At 50.8% G+C, this 22,034-nt stretch overlaps 2 protein-coding genes across 2 annotated transcripts; both read left to right on the top strand.

Annotated features, from left to right (window-relative positions):
* The first annotated feature begins 3,827 nt into the window (after positions 1-3,827).
* On the top strand, positions 3,828-12,131 carry LOC102453049 (uncharacterized). Its single transcript, XM_089771460.1, has 3 exons — positions 3,828-4,586; positions 10,718-11,266; positions 12,097-12,131. Exons 1-3 carry the CDS (start codon positions 3,986-3,988, stop codon positions 12,129-12,131), a joined length of 1,185 nt encoding a protein of 394 aa, XP_089627586.1. The 5' UTR covers positions 3,828-3,985.
* A 4,340-nt stretch (positions 12,132-16,471) lies between these two features.
* On the top strand, positions 16,472-20,553 carry LOC149522056 (uncharacterized). The gene is made up of 2 exons (XM_089771745.1): positions 16,472-17,276; positions 18,921-20,553. Exons 1-2 carry the CDS (start codon positions 16,805-16,807, stop codon positions 19,487-19,489), a joined length of 1,041 nt encoding a protein of 346 aa, XP_089627871.1. The 5' UTR covers positions 16,472-16,804; the 3' UTR covers positions 19,490-20,553.
* The last annotated feature ends 1,481 nt before the right edge of the window (positions 20,554-22,034 follow it).

The following is a 22,034-nucleotide window of genomic DNA, read 5'->3' as shown; positions in this document are numbered from 1 at the left end:
CCTGGGGAGCTAAGTCTATCTCGCTTAACACCGAGAAGCTGTGAGGTGGGTACGATACACAATGAGCGCCAGGCGGACGTGTAGGAAGGGGTCCTCACGGTATCTCCTATTTCACAGGTGGGGAAGCTGCTGGCCCAGAGAGATGCTGGGATTTGATCCCCGAGGTGAAAGCAAGATGATGCGCCCAGATGCACCCTCCCGGCAAGGAAGAGCCAGCTCGCACTGGGTGCTCCGCTGCAGGAGGAGGTGGGGTGCACTTCCAGCGGGGGTCCTGGGGCTTCCTGCAGGCAGCTGTGCTAAGCAGCAGGCAGGTGAAAGGGGCCGGCTGAGGGCATGCCCCCTCACTAGTCTGGGACTCCCCCAGTTCCAAGCCTTCCCTGCAAGGGTGCCATTTCAGGAGAGCAGGGGGTTAATGCCCCTCATACCGGGATGCTGCTGCTCTTCTTCCCAATCCCCTGAGTATCAGGGAGGGAGGGGAAAGTACGCAGGGCGTCTTCATTCCTCTCACTCCCGGCTGGTGCGGGCAGGGGCAGAGGAGCAAGTGACTAATGCTACGTGCTTACCTCTCGCCTCTCCTGCAGGTGCTTTAACAACTCGGAAAGGAGAGCTCTCTCCGGCGGGTACAGGAGTGTCTCTGCTGTCCCTGTGGGCTGCCCTCAAAGCGCTGCAGCTAAACACAAAGGGGGGACAGGTGGCTTAGCAGGAGCAGTTAACACACCTGGGAACATGGCAGACGACAGGGCCCGTTAATGCTCCTCCAGTCATGGGCAGGGAGCAGAAGGGGCAGGGTTGCTGGCCAGCAGTAAAGCCAGGGAGAGTCCATGAAAAAGAACTAACATTGGGCCTGTCTGTAAAATCCATGAAAACATTTAGGTATCAGTAAAAACACACCAGATTTGCAGGGGAGCTGAGGAGTCTCTGACCCCCATTGGCCCGGGGTGAGCTCCACACCACGGGGCAGCTCCAAGGAGTCCTAGGGCAGGGGCAGAGCGGGGAATTGTTCCTGTGGGGGGCTCCCTCCGACCTGCTGCTGGCTGGCGGGGGCTGCTCTTCTCTGCCTCTGGGTTAACTGTCAGCAACATCAGCACAGCAGCATCTTTTGGTGGGTGCACACGCAACATACCCCCTTGCCGGGTTCCCTGCAGCTGGGGGGACAGGGGCAAGTGAGCTGGGCGTAGCAACCTCTGACGGCTCCCTGCTGGTAAGTCACAGAGGGGCAGCCCCAGTACCAGCCAGGCAAGCAGCTGCTGAGCGACCCCTCCCACAGAACGCTGAGTATTGTTCACTTCTGTCCTGAGCCAGCTTCATAGGACATCAGAACGTGTCGGCACAAAAGTCGGGTTCTGTCATTTTTTCTACACTGTCCAGAACAATAATTCTCAGCACTTGTTAACCCTGAGGCGGGGGGGGTGGGGACATCTGTGGGGGGCTGTTAGTGGGTTACCGATTGCTGTGCTAAGCCCTCATTGCAGGGTCTCTGCTCAGCCCATGGTTTTTAGTGTGTAGGAAAATTGCAAAAATTAAGCTCCTAGAAGACTGTTCAATAAAAGTATCAACGGACCCTCTCCCTTGTCTTGTTAATATCCTGGGACCGATCCAGCTCTAGCAACACTGCATCCTGCCCGTACTCACATTACCAACAGAAAATCCTAATACTTCCTGCACATAGAAAACATTCCCGGCCTAAAACGGACATTTCCCACCCAAAACTAGACACTGTCTGCTTAAAAAGACCATTTTTCAGTGAAATCACAGGAAAATATTTGGCTTTGAAAATTCAGCTGGCTCCGCTTAGGGACTGAAAGATCTCCAAGTGCTGGTACATCTGGGCAGAAGAAGGGAGATAAAATTCAGGGCTCAGTGTTCACAGAGACTCTGAAGAGAACGCCCATTGGAAGGCTCTGTTTGGATTGTTCCACCCAAGTTACAGGAATGTTGACTCTTCTTCCATTACCTTAGCAGTTGTACTTCTTCATTCCTCTCCCCCACCCCTTAAATCAACACCCTGCCCCCGTGTGATCTTTGCATGGCCATTTGGGCCTCCTCAGATCACCCAACCAACTTCAGAGCTCCTGCCACTGCCCTCTTGACAGGGTGTTGGAGGAGCTGATGCCACGTAGCTCAGGCTGTGTCTACACTGCACACCATGTGTGGCGGTGGGGAGGGTGTGAATAGCAACAACGTGCAGCAGTGGAAAGTATCAGGAGCTACAGGGGTCGGTCAAAGGTGCCAGTCAAGGGTTGCAGCAGAAAATGGCTCTGGAAAGCTTTCCCCTGTTGGTACCTTTTCCTGCTGCCTTCCCTGACAGAGCCTTTCCTGATTGATGGAGCTGGAGAAATAGCCACCAAGAATTCCTGTCCTACCAGGAAACCTCACCAAGAGCTGCAGAAGGGCTTAGGACTCAGGGCTCCCGGGTTCCAGTAGGAGAATGTGGAACTGGCTTCTGGGGAAGTCGGCTGGCACCGTCCCAAATGCAGGACACCCATGGGTGCTACGCATTGGGACTCTCCTGCTTGCCAAGTGATCAAAGGTGTTCTCTGACTTGTCAGCTCAGTGGGGGTGGGAATTTCACATGCCTCGGAAGTCATGCAGCGACGCAAACACACCACTAGGAAGAGGCGTGGGTCAACAGCACCCTCTATAAATATCACCATAACTCGCGCACTGGGTTCAGTTCCAGAAGGGTGGAGGTTGGATGCAAACACAAAGGTAAGTGCTGGTGGTGGGTGTGCATGTGTGGATGTGGGGGGATTATTTCATGCTGCATTTGTAGTGGAGAGGTAGGGGGGAAACTGCCCCATGGAGTCACTGACCAGTGCTGTACTGGGGGCAAAGAGATGGGAGGGTGTAATAGAGAAATGGGAGATACTGGGTTAGATAATCCCATTAGTTTGATCCTGGCAATGGGGGTCTAGACACAGCTCTTTAGAAAATAGAAGCCAAGGTTTACAGGATCTTTCGAAAAAGGCTTCTATGTTCAAAACAACTGCGTCTAGACCGTGGTTTCACTTTCAAAAGAGAGCTTTTTCGAAAGAGCACCGTGACGTGAATATGCAAATGTAGTGCAGGAAATTCAAATCCAGACTTCATTTGCAATTTCAAAGTGTCTAATTTACATCCCTCTGTCGAAAGAGGGATGTAATCTAGATGTACCCTGAGTGGGTGCTTTCAGAGAACTCTCCACATTAACTCCAAGATCTCTCTCTTGAGTGGTTATAGCTAAATTATTCCCCATCATTCTGTATGTGTATTTTTTCCAATGTGGATTACATTGCATTTATCAAAAATATATTTCATTTGCCATTTTGTTGCCCAGTCACTTACTTTGGTGAGATCTTTTTGAAGCTCTTCACAGTCTCCTTTGGTCTTAACTATCTTAAGCAGTTTAGTGTCATCTGCAATTTTTTCCACTTCACTATTTACCCCTTTCTCTAGATCAGTTATACATACGTTGAATAGGATTGGTCTCAGTATGGACACTTGCACTAGTTACCTCTCTCCAGTCTGAAAACTGACCATTTATTCCTACCCTTTGTTTCCTGTCTTGTAACCAGTTATCAGTTCATGAGAGGACTTTGCCTCCTATCCCAGAACAATTCACTTTATTTAAGAGCCTTTGGTGAGGGGTAGCAGAGATCAGAATCTGGACTTCACTCCTAAGAGGTCAGTGGAGTAATTAAAATCCACCCCAAATGCCATTAAATCCCATACGATCATTGGATTTACTGAAGGGTCAATGGGTATGACCTTGACTCCATTGACTTTCGTGGAGCACAACTGACTTACTTCAGGGATTAGTTTTCAGAAACTAGGCCTATCCCTTACCTCCTTTAGAATTACCTCTGTTCTGCATTTCCTGGGTTTCTAGCACACTGAATACCCTGCGTGCAGGAAGGGAACAATCTCATAAGGAACCAATTGCCTTCACAATACCTTTTTTTGTGTGAAATATCAAGCTTACTCATTGATAGGCCGTCCTTGTTGCATGACGCACGAGGCGGGCAATCTTGTGATACAGGGTGAGAAAACAGTTCTCCATCTCCTTCCTCTTCTCCATTGTAAAGACAGTTCTCTCCCTCATGTAGGCTGTACATTCCCTGTCTCTGGCTGGCCCATGATGGCTTTTTCAGCACAGGTCTCACAAGATGACAGCTATGAACGTGAGGTCTCCGTGGGGCTGGCGTCGCTGGTGTCTCTGGCCAAGTGCCTGGCCCACAAGGGGACAGACCCGGACAAGCATGAGAAGATAAAGGGACACTGCAGAGATGCTTTGGAGACAATGAAGGCTGCGGAGAAGGCGTTAGAAGCCCACAGGAGTGCCGTCAGTGACCGAATCGGGGAAGGGCACATCAGAACGAAAGAGCTGGCAGATGAGCAGAAGCAAAAGGCAACGAAGCTCATTCAGCTGGAGATTCAATTGGAGAACTGTGAGCAGACGTACTTTCGCATCCAAGACAAGGTGACTGTGGCTGAGACCCACCTGCAGGAGCTGACGACACTGCTGAGGAAGGCGAGAAGGGAGGAGAAGTGTTTTAAAACCCTTTCCAACATCACCCTGGTGCTCCTGCCTCTTTACAGTCTTCTAGGTAAGCAGCAGTACAGCAGACCCTTGTCATATGAGGGGTAGAGTGTCATGTTGGCTAACAGCTCAGAGGCAAGCAGACCACAAGGGTGAGCGTGCCATATGTGTCCCCCCTCTCTGCCACCTCCATGATGGCCACCTGGGGTGAACCAGGCAGATGCCCCAGGGGTGAACCAGGCACCTCTTGAGCTGAGAGCCCGAGCTGCTGCCTTGGGAGCTAGAACCCATATTTCCTAGTTGTGGGGTGCAGGAGACTTATTCTCTGTGGACAATGCATGGGGGTAAGGGGACTGCACAACACACACCCACCAGTGGGGGTTCCTGGTGCTGTGGACCCCGGAGGGAACGGCCAGGCACAGCTGTCAGGAAAAGGCTGTTGTCAAGGGCTGGGGAGGGAAGCCGGCGTGTGGGAGGCCTGGGTACAAAGGGGTTAACACGGGTCCTGACTTTCCCCAATGGGTGGGCTCAGCTGGGCAGCCTTGGTTCTCCCCAGGTTCAACACACCAGGCTCCCATGGAAGGTCCCGATCCAAAGCCCATTGGGATCTTTCTGTTGACTCTGGTGGGCTTTGGAGCCGCCCTCAGGCTTCCTGGCGAGGGACGGGGGTGGCTCTGGTGTCATCACTAATCTCCTCTGAGAGTTCTCTTTGTGCGACAGAAGGGAAAGGGTGTCATGTGACCCCTCTCTAAGGACTTTTCCCACCATCCTCCTACCAACAGGGATTAATTTGGCCCCCACCAAACCCCCCTCATGCAACTATCCTGCAATTGCATTAACCCAATGTGTGTGACATTAACTCGGAGGGGGAGGGGGCGGAGTGACTGGGGGAAGAGTTTCCTCCCATGAGCAGAATGAATTTTGTGTTGTGCACCAGTACTGAGTTCATGGGGCTTGTTCGGATGTGCCACTGTGGTACCCACGTTATTAATAAATATCTTATAAATCTCTCCCTTTTCCCTCTGCTGCCATGTCTCCTCCCCTTGCTCCATCAGCTCCCCTGCTGCCCCCCACATCCTCATCCACCTCTGCTGTCCTGACTCCTGCCCTTCTCACTGCCCTCTGCCCTCCTGCGACCTGCCCCCCTCCACCAGCCCTTCTCTCCCCCCTGTGCCCACTCCTCCAGTAGCCCCACTCTGATCATGTGAGCTACCCCTCCTCATCCCCTCTCCTAACACCTCCCTCTACACACCTGCCCTGCCTCTCTCCTCTGGTGCTGGTCCCTCCCCGGCAGGTGTCTGCTCTTCTGCTTCACCCCCAGAATCCCCTGGCACCTTCACCTTCCCTTAGCCCTGCACCCTCCTGGTGCCTCCCCTTTCCCTTACTGCCCCTGCCCCCTTTGCCCTCTTTTTCCCTGATGCCCACCCCCTCACCGCCCTCTGCCCCCATTCCCCTCATGCCCCTCTGTGCCCTTACACATGACTTGTTCCATCCCCACCTTCCTCATGCAGAGCCAGAATTCCGGCAGCTGCAGTTTGGAGAGCAGCACTTAGCCGGCTGGCAGCTCCCGGACCCACACCAGCCCTACGCAGTGCCCCCCTCTTCTCTCCCAGTGTGGTTCCAGGAGGGCAGGGGCAACTGCCCCTCCCCACTTCCTCCCCCCCTTTGCTGTGCCTCTGGAGTGGGGAGGAGAGAGGGAGAAAGGGCTGTGCAAAGCCGGAACTCCAGCAGCCACACCCAGGAGGCTGGTTACTGCCAGGTTTCTCCTTCCTCCTTCAGCAGCCAACAGTCGGCCCTTCAGCCAACAGCCCACCAGGAAATTCCCAGTATCCTGCCGGGCCAGTCTGCCCCTGTTTGTGCCCCATGGATCCACGAAGCATCCAGCTGCCTGACTCACTGCTCAGCCTCCCTTTCCCCTCCAGCAGTCCTGCCCTGGTGATAGTACACACAAGGGATGTTAAATATTGATTAACTGAATATCATTTAGTCAACTATTCTACAGCCCCCAGGGATGGGGCCAGCAGCCAGCTCCAGAGGAGCCCCCTGCCACTCCATGCTGCTGCCTCTGTATCAGAGGCAGCAGCGTGAGGTGCCAGGCAGGAGCTGGACCAGGAGGAGAGCCAGTTTAAAAACTAGCTCCCCTGGCATACTGACTGGCTTTCACCCTGCGAAGTGGCCTCTCTTACAGAGACAGCAGCGTGGGGTGTCAGTAAACCTTGTCTAGGGAGGGGCTGAGCTCCTAGATCCAGGGTGACCCAGAACTGAGCCGGGCTGCCTGCCCACCTGGCTCCTAATACACTTTAAATGCAGAGCTGCAGCAGGGGCAGATCCAAGACCCAGCACGAGCCAGGACTGAGTTGGGCTGCTGGCCAGCCGGCTAAAACATTTACTGGGTGGGGGGAGAGGAACATGTGTCATCTGCAATATTAACAGATTAGCTTTTGCTTATCAGTTAATCGACTATACTGGTACCTCCCTAGTGCACACTGCCCCGGAGTCTCTCCCCGCCCCTCGACTGTCTCTCTGCTTCCCGGCTCTGGCTTGGCCGGCTGCTTCTACCAGTCCTGCGGGGCCCCTCCACCTGACCACAGCTCTCCTGGACTTCCACCGTGGATCCACTACCCTGCGGTCTGGGGCAGGGGGGATTTCTTCTTGGCTGCTGCTTCCAGTGTGGTCCCAGGGTGGGGGATTGCCTGGCTCTGGTTGAGGACTGGGGGTTGGGGCCTGTCCCAGCTAGAGGGTGCTTGCTCCACTCTGGTCCCCGGACAGGGGGACTGGCTGGCTCAGGTTGTGGGAAACTGGACACGAGGCCTGTCTCCTCCACGGTGTGCCAGCCCGACCCAGCCTTGGGCTATCTCAGAGGGATCTCTGCAGCTCGGGGTGAGGAAAGGGGCTTACGTGGGATGGATCTGGCCCTGCAAGCGGGAGGATTTAGCGTGATCTGCAGTGTGACCATTGAGGGCCTGGGGGTGGGGAAAATGCACAAAGTTTCCTCCGCCCTCCACCCCTGCCCTGCAAGAGGGGTGCAGTGATTAGAAGCGCCATTCACTCCTGGCAGGGCGGGAGAAGAAGTCACGCACTCCCCTGCCCCCACGCCCTGATTGGCCTGGGGTCAGAAGGGGAGTGTGTAAAGTCTGGGATGGAACGGGGCTGCCTAGGAGGTACCTGGGTAGGGGGAAAACTTCACCCACTCCCCCACCCCCACACCCCTGCCCCTTCTGCTTGATACCCCGCCCCTTCCAGGGCAGCCGAGGGCCACTTCAAAAAATGATTGCCCACCCCTGCTGCATCCATCCTGCCATTGGCCATCTTCCTAGCTGTGGGCTGTAACTCGCATGTTCTCTGTGGACTGAGCTGAAAGGGATCTAGCTAGCTCAGTTAGCAGCGTGTGAAACTCTTAATTTCATAGTCAATGGTTCAAGCCCCATACAGGGCCAAGCCCTTGACATTGGCAATAAATTGCCAAGGGAGGTTGTGGAAACTCAATTGCTGGAGACATTTAGGAGCAGGTTGGATAAACCGGAGTTGCCCAATTGCGCCGTTTCAAGCACCCAGGTGTAGACAGAGCACTAAAGCAAGCAGATTGGCTACAAAGAGAAGTGTTTCCAGTGACTGCAGGCAACGAGGTGTAAAAATCAGAAATAGCAACAAGAAAAAAGCAGAGAAGATGCAACTAACACTTCATACAACAAACCGGGTTCAATTCAACGCCCAGTTGCTCTCCACCTGCACTTGTGCATTGGCTGCTCCCTTTGTGCCTCCTGGGACAGGGCAGGGCAAGGGGTGCCTGGCGATGTCTCTCTTGCTCTCTCCCCCCTCTGAGAAGTGGCTTTGGCTGAGGTTGAGGGGACCAGAAGCAGCAACCGGTTCCTACAGCTCCTAGGAGGAGGCACAGCCATGAGGGATCTGCTCTCTGCCTGAATACCAGCAACACAGCTCCCATTGGCTGAGAACTGCAGCCACTGGGAGCTGCAGGGGTGCCACGTGTGGGTGGAGGCTGGGTAGGGTCACTTGACTATATCTTTGCCTGGCAGCCAGAGGTCCATGTTGCCATATGTGGGGAGCAGCCCAATGTGAGCACTGCCTGGACCCATCCCATGCCCCAACCCTCTGCCTCATCCCTGAGGCCTCCCCGTGAGGCCAGAGTCCACACCCCTCACCCTCTTCCAACTCCCAGCTCCAGATCAGAGCCCTTTTCTGCACCCCAAATCACTCATCCCGGCCCCACCCCGAAGCCCACATCAGCAGCCACAGCCCAAACCCCAACTCCTTGTCCCCAACCTGAATCCCCCTCCCTGAGCCTCTCATTTTTGCCCCTGTCCCAGAGCCTGTCCCTCCAGCCCTGGGACTATACCCACTCCCACACTGCAACCTCCTGTGTCAGCCCAAAGCCCCCTCCCACAATCTCAGCCCTTTGGTCTCATCCCCTTTCCAAAACCCCCTCCTGCGCCCCAAACCTCTCCTCCCTGGCCCTACTCCAGAGACTACCCCCAGCCAAAGCCCTTAACCTCTCCCAAATCCCAACCCCTGTCCTGACCTGGTGCAAATGAGCACGTGAGTGGGGGGGGGCGGGATGATGTGAGTGGAGGTGGAGCCTCGCAGAAGGGGCAGGACAGGGGTGGGCCAAGGGTGTAATTAGGAAGCTGGCAATCCTCCAGGTCAAGCCAGAGCAAGGATCGGGGAATAGCTAGGGGCGGGCTGGCCAGCAGCCCAGGGTGGTTGTTGCAGCTGTGGGGAGTGAGCTGGCAGCCTGGGCAGCGGTGGCAGACCTGAGGCAAAAGGGGGAAGGGCTAACCTCCCCCAAAAGTGGGGGGGTCACATACAGGTTATGGCCCATTGGCCGTGTTTACACCTGCCAGAGGCATCACTCTGAGGAACTGGTTCAGCCTCTCCCCAGACTTGGGATGTGGTTTGGTAACACTGTCCGGTGGAAGCTTACACCTCTGCTTACGTTGCCACAGCACCAGCCTGTGACCGTGAGTTTAAAGGATTCCTCTCAGGGCTTGTGCTGATGGTTACACTAGGCTGCCGGGGTGAGCACAGGAGTACAGAGTGTCCCGGGGAATCCTGCAAACCAGGGGGAGGTTCGGTGGTGGCAGCAGCTCACCCTGCCAGTGCCCAGGTTGGCTTTGCTCTGGGGGACAGGGGGCTCAGAAGGAATCCGCTTTCAACACAGGGTCAAACCTGAGATCTTTAGATCCTGTGGAGCATGAGGGGAAAAGTCCAGTTCTATCACCCAGGAGTGTAACAGCTGTGACACCCCTCCTCCCCAAACACACACACACACATTTGTTTCTATGAGAAGTTTAAATGAAAACATACCCAAAAAGTTGTTCAGGTCAAATTTTTCCACAGAAAGTGCTGAGCTTTCATCAAAACAATCAGTTGTTGAAAACGGAAACGTTTCGATTTGGAAAGGCTGGACAGGTGCTTCACTGGTGCTGTAGTCCAGGTGCCTCATGGTCCCATTCTCCAGTATGGGCCAGGCTCCTTGGTCAAACTACATCTTCCATGATATTGTCTGGTCAAGGAACCTGCCCGGGGGAGAAAAAAGGCAAGTGAGTCCACAGAACTGGAAATCCCATCCAGCAACACAAATGCTATTTATGATTTTTTTTGGTCTGGTGCATTTGGTGTTTGTTATATTATGAACCAAACACAATCAACTCAATAGAGCATCAAAATGGCATGCATCTGATGAAGTGGGTCTTTTGCCATGAAAGCTGATACTCCAATATGCCTATAAGAGGGGTGGCCAACCCATTTAACAAAGAGAACCAAAACAGTGATGGAAAAAATATGAAGAGTCACACCAGACTTATTGAGAAAAAAAAAAGAAAAGAAAAAAGAGGCTGCTCCTTTAAGAAAAAAGCATAGGCTTTTTATCCATATAAGGCTCTCATAGATGCCCGCCATCTTGGGCACCATTTTCAGTTGCAACCCTGGTGAGCACAGGAGAGTTGCGGTCCAGAGAGGAGGTGGGAGCCATTCTGGGGGGCTGCACTTTTCGGGGAGATGAGCTGCATGCGACTCATAAGCTACAGGTTGGCCACCCGGGGCTCTAAGGTAGCACAGAACTACTCATTGTTTATGCAGATTCAGACTAACACAGCGACCCCTCTGATACTTGTCAAAATGTTGGATAATTGTTTTAAATGTTTGTTTAACCAGTGCCCCCATTTTTCTTTTTCTAAATAGTTTCGATGAAATTCTTCCAAGAAGCTCTCCAAGTGACCGATACGCAGCCACTTTTCCTCTCTGCTAGCATCGTGACCATCGTCTGTCAGGTCTCCATGTGGGTTGCGCAGAAAGCCGGCCTGGAGCTGCAAAAAGCCATCGACCAGTACCAAGTGCATATCTCCGACTATAAAAAGGAGGGCTATGCATGTGACAAAGAGAAGGCAGAAATTAAGGAGAAGATTGAGGACTTCACAGCTGGACAGGAGAAAATTAAAGAAGCCAGCAATGAACTAGGAAAGCTTTTAAAAGTGCTGCAGGAAAAGAAGCATGAACTAGAAAAACACATGCCATTTGTGAGAATGCTCACAGAGAAGGTCGACACGCTAGAAACATACATCGATGATCCCTCAGACTATGAATTTGCCACCATAGTTTTGGAGGAGATTAATCAGTTAGTGCTGTTAGCAGCGGGAAAGGGTGGGCAGGGGGGGTTGGGGTTCTCTGATAAAGAAGCAATAAAGAAAATGGCTGAGGAACTAAACCATGTGGCTCAAAAGCTTAGGGAGGGTAAGGGCAGGAATTTTTAGAGCTGAGATAAACCAAGGCAGAAGGGATGTGGTGTTTCAGTGGGCCTGAGACTGACCCCAATTACACCAGATTTACACCAGGGTCACTGAGATCAGAATCCAGCCTTGACTCCACTGCTGCCCCTGGTGTCTCTGTGGATTCGCACTGGGGTAGGCTGCAGATCACAGGTGGGATGGCAGAAATCTATGTTATGACTGTAAGTGAGCGTAAGGCTGGTTTTGGCCACACCTCTGTGTCTGCCTCGAGAAATACAAAACACGATTATGAAATTTCGATTTAATGGAAGTCACCAGGGGCTTAGCAACTGACTTCAGTATGAGCAAAGTTTTATACCTTCCCATGTCAGGCCTGCCTCAGTTTTTACAGGTAATCATATCGGAGCTCACTCAGTATAAATATAGCTGGAACGTTATCTGCAGTTAATTGAAGGGAAGGAGCATACTGATCTTTAGCAAAGAAAGTTTTTCTCCCAAGAATTTGTGGACATTTGAGTTAAGAAGGTGGCCTCCACAACTATTTTGAATAAATATCTCTTTACCTTGCAATCAATCAGGTTACACTTCTGTGGTTGTCTTTCAGTGCCACAGTATTACAGTTTATCCAGTCAACCATACAGTTTCAAAGGAAAAATAGGATTAGCAACTATTTGTTTCAATGACTATTTGCGTGCCTGATGCTGACATGTTTAAGGTGAGGGTTGCAGTTTTAATTTCAGACAGTTGTGATGATGAATTAATCAATCAATTACAAAGATCCCTTAGTGTGTGGGTGATAATAAGATTATTTCTCACCCCTTTCGCCCCCACCAGGCTTCTGCCCAATCACAGTCTCCCAGCGCCAGTAAAAGCTGCACAAGCCAATGCAAAATATATGGTGCAGGTTGTTGAGTTTTTTAAAAATACAACGCAATGCAAGAGAGATGGTGTAGGAAGAAGTCTGTTTATAATAAAGTATTCAACATAGCATGTGTGTTTGTGTCAGTGGATTTTTTTAGCCTGTGTTCAGTATTGTTCAGTATTCAGTATTTTTGGGAGACCATCTGGCAACCCTACCGATAAGTCTTCTAGTATCAAATGTTGCTATTACGCAAGGCACCACATATTGCAGTAAACTGGGGAGCTGACAGACTCTAATATGAACATTCCCACGTGTATAAAAGGAAGTGATACAGCTTTGGGCGAGATTTTGCACACTTCAGTGACAGGTTTACCTTAGGAGCAATCTGTGAGGAAAGACAAGGAGTTGCATTCAGTTTAAGTGACAGAAGTGAAGAAGTCAGGCTAACACTGGCCATCAATGTCTTTTGCTGTCGAGTTAATGGAATAAACCTGTGTTGAAAGAAGTGGTAAATTAAAAGGAATCCCAGAATGTGTTTATACAGTCACATGGCCACAGAGTGGACTCATCAGAAAGGTAACTGTTTGCTTAGTAGCGCATGGATTTGGCTCAGCCACACACAGTAAGGTTCCAGTGCTAGTATTTTTTTAAAGGAAGGGGAACAGAAATGGGAGATTTCTGCTATTGTTCCGTCTTGCTGGAGCACAGCAGGTCTTGAAGCGACTTTGCAGTCTAGGCTGGAATGCGACAACACATCTAACAAGCTGCAAAACATTTGAAGGGATTTATGAATGGGAACTTTAAATGGGACTTTGCAACAGCTAGCCGAGTGGGCTGGAGAAACTGTACCTGGGGAAGCATAACAGCATGATGAACCAGCAGCTAAGGTTGCCGAATGTCTGGTTTGGGGTCAAAAGCACTCAAAAACTGATCACTTGCTCTCCAAATGAGCCATGAGAGAGGACAACTCTCTTTGAGAGCATTATTATTTCAGAATAATGGCCATTGTTCCAAAATAACAATGCGAGCATCTACACCATAATTATTTTGACATAAATTTGAAATAACGGCCGGCTTATTCTTACTTCTGTAAGCCTCATTCCACGAGGAATAACGTCTCTCCTCACATGGCTATTTTGAAATACCAGTAGTGTGGATGTTCCACTGCTGCTATTTTCAAATAGCTCCTTCCCGGGGCCAGTCAGAATAATTACTGCCCATTGCCTATGGGGGCTCTAAGTCTAGGTAGTGTGTCTACGCTAGGGGAGCCTGCCTCGGAATCATTCTGAGGCTTCCTCGTAATGTAGACGTGCTATTTTGAAATAAGCTATTCTGGATTATCTCGTCCTGAATAGCTTATTCCTAGGGCTCTCATGAGATTTAAAAAACTAATCACAGTTAATCATATAATTTTAAAGAGATTGTGATTAATCACACAATTAATCGCATGCATTGCCCCTTGGAAAAGCCACCCCAGTGTTTCCAAGTGGCAGCACGGTGAAAGCCCGGAGTCAGCTGGAGTCCCCAGCTGACCCCAGGCTCTCTGTTGCCCCTTGGAAAGGGGTATTTGGGTGCAGGAGGGGTTTCTGGCCTAGGGGACGGGTATAAGAGGGAGTACAGAGTCTCGGAGGGAGCTCTGACTAACTCCCTTTCCGCAGGACTCCTTCCTAGATAGTCACTGCCCATTCTGTATGTGTGAAATGGATTGTTGTCTAGAGGTAGCCTCTGGGGACAGTTTCTCCATCTGTTCTGCCCCTGTAACTCCTCCTAGGTTGTATTTACCTAGTTTGGGTGTGCCTGGGGGGTTCTGGGTTGGGCATGTCAGCATTGAATTCTTCCATTCTGTAGCTGTGCTGGGATCTGGGGGATCCTCACCCCTCTGCAGGTGTCTGAGCCCCTCTCCTTGCCTGATGTGTGTTCTGGGATCTCCGGGCCTTGTGGGGTATCTAAATAAGATATGTAATTTGTGCTATGCAAATTGCATATCTTATTTCGATTGAATTTCAAAGTAGCTTATTTTGAAATTTGGTGCATCTGTACAGTGCCAGATTTTGAAATAATGCATTATTCCGAGCCATCCCTTATCCTCTGTGAAATGAGCTTCCCCGGGATTGCAAAATAAATAGCACATCCGTCATCTCAAAAAATATTTCAAAATAACAGGTGGCTTGCATAGATGCAGGGTAGCTAGTTCTGGATACACTATAGACATATCCTAGGCTGTCTACAATCGTGGCTTCTTGCGTAAGTAATATGCAAATGAGGCTAAACATGGAATAACGCTGAGCCTCATTTGCATAGCTAATGAGCCGCCATATTTGCGGAAGAGGCTCTTGTGCCAGAATGAGTTGTCTACACTGCCCCTTCATGCGCAACAAAAACCCTCTTGCGCAATGCTGTTCTTCCTGAAAATGATCGGCATTATGGCATTGCGCAAGAGAGGTTTTGTTGCGCAAGAAGGGGCAGTGTAGATGCTCCTTCTAGCGCAAGAGCCTCTTCTGCAAATATGGCAGCTCATTAGCTATGCAAATGAGGCTCGGTAATATTTCACGCTTAGCTTCATTTGCATATTACTTGCGCAAGAAGCTGCGAGTGTAGACATAGCTCTACTGTGGGTCACTGTTCCATGTAGTGGTGCTCAGTATCAGATACCAGGGCTCTGATGCAGCCCAAAGTTACTTCAGACCCATATCTTCCCCCATCCCGCCCAGACCCAGGCTGCAGCTAGGAGGGTGCATGTGACCTTTGCCTGGTTGAGCAGGGGGATAGAGTCAGAGCAGGGACCTGGTACCAGCTCTGCACAGGGCACAGGTGAGACCGTTTCGAAGGTCTGCACCTGCACAAGGATGTTGGCCAACTGGGAAGGGCTCAGAAAAGAGCAACCATCATGGCAGGAAATGTGGAAAAGCTGCCTGGGGAGCTAAGTCTATCTCAGGGCTCCCAAGTTCCAGAAGGAGAACGTGGAACTGGCTTCTGGGGAGCTCAGCTGCTACTGTCCCAACTGCAGAGCACCCATGGGTGCTATGGGTTGGAACTCCCCTGCTGGCCAAGTGATCAAAGATATTCTCCAACTTGTCAACTCAGTGCGGCTGGGAATTTCACATGCCTCGGAGGTCATGCAACGATGCTGACACACCACTAGGAAGAGGCCTGGGTCAACAGCACCCTCTATAAATATCATCACAACTCGGGCACTGGGTTCAGTTGCACAAGAGTGGAGATTGGAAGCGAACACGAAGGTAAGTGCTGGTGGTGGGTGCGCATGTGCGGAAGTGGGAGGATTATTTCATGCTACATTTGTAGTGGGGAGGTAGGAGGAAAACTGCCCCATGGAGTCACTGACCAGTGCTGTACTGAGAGCAAAGAGATGGAAGGGTCTAACTGAGGAATGGGAGATAGTGGATTAGATGATCCTATGAGTTTGATCCTGGCAGTGGGGGGGTCTGGCAGATTTGAGCTAGAGAGGGCTCTAGACACGGTTCTTTCGAACATAGAAGCCAAGGTTTACAGGATCTTTTGAAAAAGGCTTCGATGTTCAAAACTACTGCGTATAGACTGCGGCTTCACTTTCGAAAGAGCGCTTTTCCGAAAGAGCTCCATGATGCAAATATGCAAATGAAGTGCAGAAAATTCAAATCCCGGTTTCATTTGCCATTTCAAAGTGTCTAATTTACATCCCTCTGTCGAAAGAGGGATGTAATCTAGATGTACCCTGAGTGGGTGTTTTAAGAGAACTATCCACAGTGAATCCAGGATCTCTCTCTTGAGTGGTTATAGTTAAATTATTCCCCATCATTGTGTATGTGTAGCTGGGATTATATTTTCCAATGTGCATTACTTGGCATTTATCAAAAATATATTTCATTTGCCATTCTGTTCCCCAGTCACTCACTTTGGTGACATCTTTTTGAAGCTCTTCGCAGTCTGCTTTGGTTTTAACTATCTTAAGCAGTTTAGTGTCCTTTGCAAATTTTTCCACTTCACTATTTACCCCTTTCTCTAGATCAGTTATACATACGTTGAATAGGATTGGTCTCAGTATGGACACTTGCACTAGTTACCTCTCTCCAGTCTGAAAACTGACCATTTATTCCTACCCTTTGTTTCCTGTCTTGTAACCAGTTATCAGTTAATGAGAGGACTTTGCCTCCTATCCCAGAACAATTCACTTTACTTAAGAGCCTTTGGTGAGGGGTTGCAGAGATCAGAATCTGGACTTCACTCCCAAGAGGTCAGTGGGGTAATTAAAATCAGAATCCACCCCAAATACCATTAAATCCCATATGATCACTGGATTTACTGACCTTGGGTGTGACCTTGACTCCATTGACTGGTGGAGCACAACTGATTTACATCATGGATTAGAATTCAGAGGCTCGGCCTATCCCTTACCTCCTTTAGAATCTCCTCCGTTCTGCATTTCCTGGGTTTCTAGCACACTGAATACCCTGCGTGCAGGAAGGGAACAATCTCAGGAGAAACCAATTGCCTTCACACTACTTTTTTTTATATGAAAAATCGAGCTTCCTCATCGAGAGGCCGTCCTTGTTGCATGACGCATGGGGCGGGCAATCTAGTGATGCAGGGCGATAAATCAATTCCCCCCTCCTTCCTCATCCCCGTTGTCATGACAATTTTCTCCCTCGTATAGGCTGCGCATTCCCCGTCTCTGGCTGGCCCATGATGGCTTTTTCAGCACGGGTCTCACAAGACGACAGCTATGAACGTGAGGTCTCCGTGGGGATGGCGTCTCTGGGGTCTCTGGCCAAGTGCCTGGCCCACGAGGGGACAGACCCGGACAAGCATGAGAAGATTAAGGGACACTGTAGAGATGCTTTGGAGACAATGAAGGCTGCGGAGAAGGCGTTAGAAGCCCACAGGAGTGCCGTCAGTGACCGAATCGGGGAAGGGCACATCCAAACGAAAGAGCTGGCAGATGAGCAGAAGCAAAAGGGAATGAAGCTCAGTCAGCTGGAGATCCAAATGAAGAACTGTGAACAGATGAGCTCCCGCATCCGAGACCAGGTGACCATGGCTGAGACCCACCTGCAGGAGCTGACGACACTGCTGAGGAAGGCGAGAAGGGAGGAGAAGTGTTTTAAAATCCTTTTCAGCATCACCCTGGTGCTCCTGCCTCTTTACTGTCTTCTAGGTAAGCAGCAGTCCAGAGACCCTTGTCATATGTTGGTAGAGTGTCATGTTGGCTAACAGCTCAGAGGCAAGCAGACCACAAGGGTGAGCGTGCCGTATGTGTCCCCCCTCTCTGCCACCTCCATGATGGCCACCGCCATCGCAGACGCTCCAGGGTGAACCAGGTACCTCTCAAGCCGAGAGCCCGAGCTGCTGCCTTGGGAGCTAGAACCCATATTTCCTAGTTGTGGGGTGCAGGAGATTCATTCTCTGTGGACTGTGCACAGTGGAAGGGGGGGGGGCTGCACAACACACACACACCAGTAGGGGTTCATGGTGCTGTGGACCCCAGAGGAAATGCCCAGGCACAGCAGTCAGGAAAAGGCTGTCGTCAAGGGCTGGGGCGGGAAGCCGGCGTGTGGGAGGCCTGGATACAAGGGGGTTAACACGGATCCTGACTTTCCCCAAAGGGTGGGCTCAGCTGGGCGCCCTTGTTTCACTCTGCTGCCATGTCTCTTCCCCTTGCTCCTTCAGCTCCCCTGGTGCCTGCTGCCCCCCCAACCCCTCACCCTCCTCTGAGTCCTGACTCCAGCCCTTCTCATTGCCCTCAGCCTTCCTGAGACCTGCCCCCTTTCATCAGACCTTCTCTCCCCTGTGCCCACTCCTCCGGTAGCCCCACTCTGATCACCTTCTCATCCCCTCTCCTAACACCTCCCTCCACACACCTGCCCTGCCTCTCTCCTCTGGTGCTGGTCCCTCCCCTGCAGGTGTCTGCCCTTCTCCTTCACCCTCAGAATACCCTGGTACCTGCACCTTCCCTTTCTCCTGCACCCTCCTGGTGTCTCCCCCTTCCCTCACTGCCTATGCCCCCTTTGCCCTCTTTTTCCCTGATGCCCACTCCCCTCACCCTCTCTGCCTCCATTCCCCTCATGCCCCTGTGCCCTCACACATGCCTTGCTCCATCCCTGCCTCCCTCATACGCACCCCTTCTTTCAAGACTCCTCTCAGCACCTCCATCTCCCCCCTCTAGTCCCCAATGCCCTTACCCCCTCCTCTCCCAGCATCACCCTGTTCCCCCCTCCCACTGACACCTCCCCTCCTGCCCTTTTCCTCATTTTCTGCACTTGGTCCCCTGGCATTTGTCTCTCCTCCACCCTGCCCCTTGGCCCCTTCCCCTTTCTTCTCCTGACCTGCCCCCCTCCCCTCAGCACAAGCCCCTTCCTCTCCCCCGCCCCTAGTTTTCCCTCTTTCCCTCCTCCACCTTCTCCCTTCCAATTTGTGGGGCTGGAGTCTGTGATCCGGCCCCAGAAGTCCCCACAGCCCTGGCCCCAGCTGCTTCCAGGGCTCCAGACCACATGCCAGGCCTGGAGCTGGGCCGCATTGTGCTAATTTTACTGAAGTCCCTGCACCAGCTGTGGCTCCCATTAGCAGGAACACGGGAGGGGGGGAAGTCCCCACCACCCCAGACCTGCCATGCGGGGAGAAGAGCTGCATGCAGCTCATGAGCTACAGGTTGGCGACCCGGGGCTCTAAGGTAGCACAGAACTACTCATTGTTTATGCAGATTCAGACTAACACAGCGACCCCTCTGATACTTGTCAAAATGTTGGATAATTGTTTTAAATGTTTGTTTAACCAATCCCCCCATTTTTCTTTTTCTAAATAGTTTCGATGAAATTCTTTCAAGAAGCTCTCCAAGTGACCGATACGCAGCCACTTTTCCTCTCTGCTAGCATCGTGACCATCATCTGTCTGGTCTCTACGTGGGTGGCGCAGAAAGCCGGCCTGGAGCTGCAAAAAGCCATCGACCAGTACCAAGTGCAGGTGTCCGACTACAGAAAGGAGGGCTATGTATGTGATAAAGAGAAGGCAGAAATCAAGGAGAAGATTGAAGACATCACAGCCGGACAGGAGAAAATTAAAGAGGCCAGCGATGAACTGGGAAAGCTTTTAAAAGTGCTGCAGGAAAAGAAGCTTGAGCTGGAAAAACACAAGCTGTTTGTGAGAAAGCTGACAGAGAAGGTCGACACGCTAGAAACATACATCGATGATCCCTCAGACTATGAAACTGCCACCATAGTTTTGGAGGAGATTAATCAGTTAGTGCTGTCAGAGGTGGGGAAGGGAGGACAGGGGAGCTTGGGGTTCACTGATAGAGAAGCAATAAAGAAAATGGCTGAGGAACTAAACCATGTGGCTCAAAAGCTTAGGGAGAGGAAGGGCAGGAATTTTTAGAGCTGAGATAAACCAGGGCAGAAGGGATGTGGTGTTTCAGTGGGCCTGAGCCTGACCCCAATTGCTCCAGATTTACACCAGGGTCACTGAGATCAGAATCCAGCCTTGACTCCACTGCTGCCCCTGGGGTCTCTGTGGATTCGTACTATGTTATGTCAGTGTAAGTGAGCATAAGGCCGTTTTTGGCCACACCTCTGTGTCTGCCTTGAGAAATACAAAACACTAAATGAAATTTCGATTTAATGGAGGTCAACAGGAGCTTAGCAACTGACTTAAGTATGAGCAAGGTTTTATGCCTTCCCATGTCAGGCCTGCCCCAGTTTTTACAGGTAATCATATTGGAGCTCAATAGAAATATAGCTGAAGCGTTTTCTGCTTTTAATTAAAGGGAAGGGGCATACTGATCGTTAGCAAAGAACATTTTTCTCCCAAGAATTTGTGGACATTTGAGTTAAGTAAGTGGCCTCCAAATCTATTTTGAATAAATATCTCTTTACCTTGCAATCTGGTTGTCTTGCAATGCCACAGTGTTACAGTTTCTCCAGTCAACCATATTGTCTCCAAGGAAAAATAGGATTAACACTACCTGGAAGAAAAAATTAAATCATTGCTATTGAGGTTTCCATGTGTCAGGGATGACCGTTAGTTATCCCTGCTGTCTTCTGCAGGTGGCTCGGCTGGAGCCGGCGGTGGGCTGGTTCTAACCGGTGATGAGCTGGCTCAAGGCCTTCTTAGCTGCATAAACAATTTGTAAGATAATTAGGCCCAAGGACATGTGTGGGAATGGGATAGCCCTTGTGCTTCTTGCTAGAATCTGCCTATGAATGTTTGTGCTTCTCAGAAAGAGTTATAAAACAGCTGAGAGGCGCTGCTTGAGCAGTCAGTCTCACCTGTGGATCTAGGCCTGGTTGATGCCCAAGAGTTCCCCACGCTGGAGCAGCGCCTGCTACCAGCCCTCGAGAGCCTGGACAGGAGGGCCCAGGACTGGATGCAGCCCAAGGGGCGTAAGCGTTGAATCCTTGCTTGCCGGTTTGCTTGCTTGCTGAATTGCCTGCTTCTCTGCACTGAGAAGCACATATTTGGTAATGCGTGAAGACTGTAAGGTGTAATATGCTTTGGCAATAAAACCTCTTATAATTATGCACCCACCATGGCTTCACTGAGTATATCCGAGCCTCCTGATCAAGCGACAATATGACACAAATTGATACTTTGGTAGAATGATAATAATGATAAGGTCAAATCAGGTCTAAAAAGTGATCTGATAGGACATTGGGCTACTCTGAGTAATATAAAAGGAAATATTTTAACAGAACATGTGATTAGGCTGTGGAACTCATTGCCACAGGAAATTCTTGGAGCCAAGAAGTTAGAAAAATTCAAAATGAGGTAGGAAGTTTATATGAAGAATAAAAATATAAAATTAATTATATAAAAAATGATCACAGTGAGTAGTCCTTTGGCGCCTTAGAGACTAACAAAAATATAGAGAGGGTCATGAGCTTTCAGGGACAGAAACCACTTCCTTAGATGATGAGCTGAAGAGGAATAACAGAAACCAAGTATTTTATACCAGAAAGGGAACCTGTCAATTGCAGGACAGGTGCTTATGAGGCTAATTAAGTGGGTTGGACGTGTCTCATACTTAGCATTTGATGTAAAAATGAGGTGTTAAATGCAGACAATGTGACAACCAGTTAATGTCATTGTTCCAGTCAAAGGAAACTGTCACATTTGATTAAAAATCGTATTAAAACTGTACCTATATATATATTAGAGCAGTGGTCCCCAACCTTTCATGGCTGCCAGGCAGCCGGGGTGGGGCCACTCACGCACCGGGCGTCCGGGGGTGGGGCCGCTCACACGCTGCACTTCCGGGGTTGGGGCTGCTCACACGCCATGCGCCTGGGGGCAGGGCCGCCCACGCGCCCGGGGCTGGTACCATGCATGTGCCAAAGAGGGCAGGGGTGAGAGGAAAGGCTCTGGCAGATATGGGACACTAGGAGAGAAAAGGCAATTGATGGCCAGGGGTAAGGGAGCCCCTCTCCCTGCCTGATGTGTGTTCTGGGATCTCCAGGGCCTTGTGGGGTTTCTAAGCCCTTCTTCCACCCCAAAATGACACACCTTTAAACATCTGAAACCCGGGAAATGAATAATTTAGATGCACGTCACTCCTAGGGTTGCCAGGTGTCCCGTTTTGAACTGAACAGTCCAGTATTTGAACTTTCTGTTCAGCAAAAAAATAGAGAAAATATAATTGCGCCGATAGAAATGTCTGGTATTTTCTCAAGCAGATGGAATGTAGATAGTGATGTAATGCCAAGTGTGTCAAGTATTTTTGTTGAAACTATCTGGCAACCTTAGTCACCACAGGGGGGAGGGGTGCAGCTGGCCAGAGTGTGGGGCAGGAGCCTGGTTTGGAGGGGCGGCAGACTCAGCCTGACTCGCAGAGGGAGGTGGGAGTAGGTGGAAAGGGTCCATCTTAGTGTAAAGGTCAGGCTGCGTCGCCATGGCAATATGTGGCCTACCAGGATGCTGCAGCCTG

This window comes from Pelodiscus sinensis, chromosome 19 (genome assembly GCF_052426305.1).
Source record: "Pelodiscus sinensis isolate ZL-2025 chromosome 19, ASM5242630v1, whole genome shotgun sequence".
NCBI classification, from domain to species: Eukaryota; Metazoa; Chordata; order Testudines; family Trionychidae; genus Pelodiscus; species Pelodiscus sinensis.
This window is presented reverse-complemented; position numbering and strand designations above follow the sequence as displayed.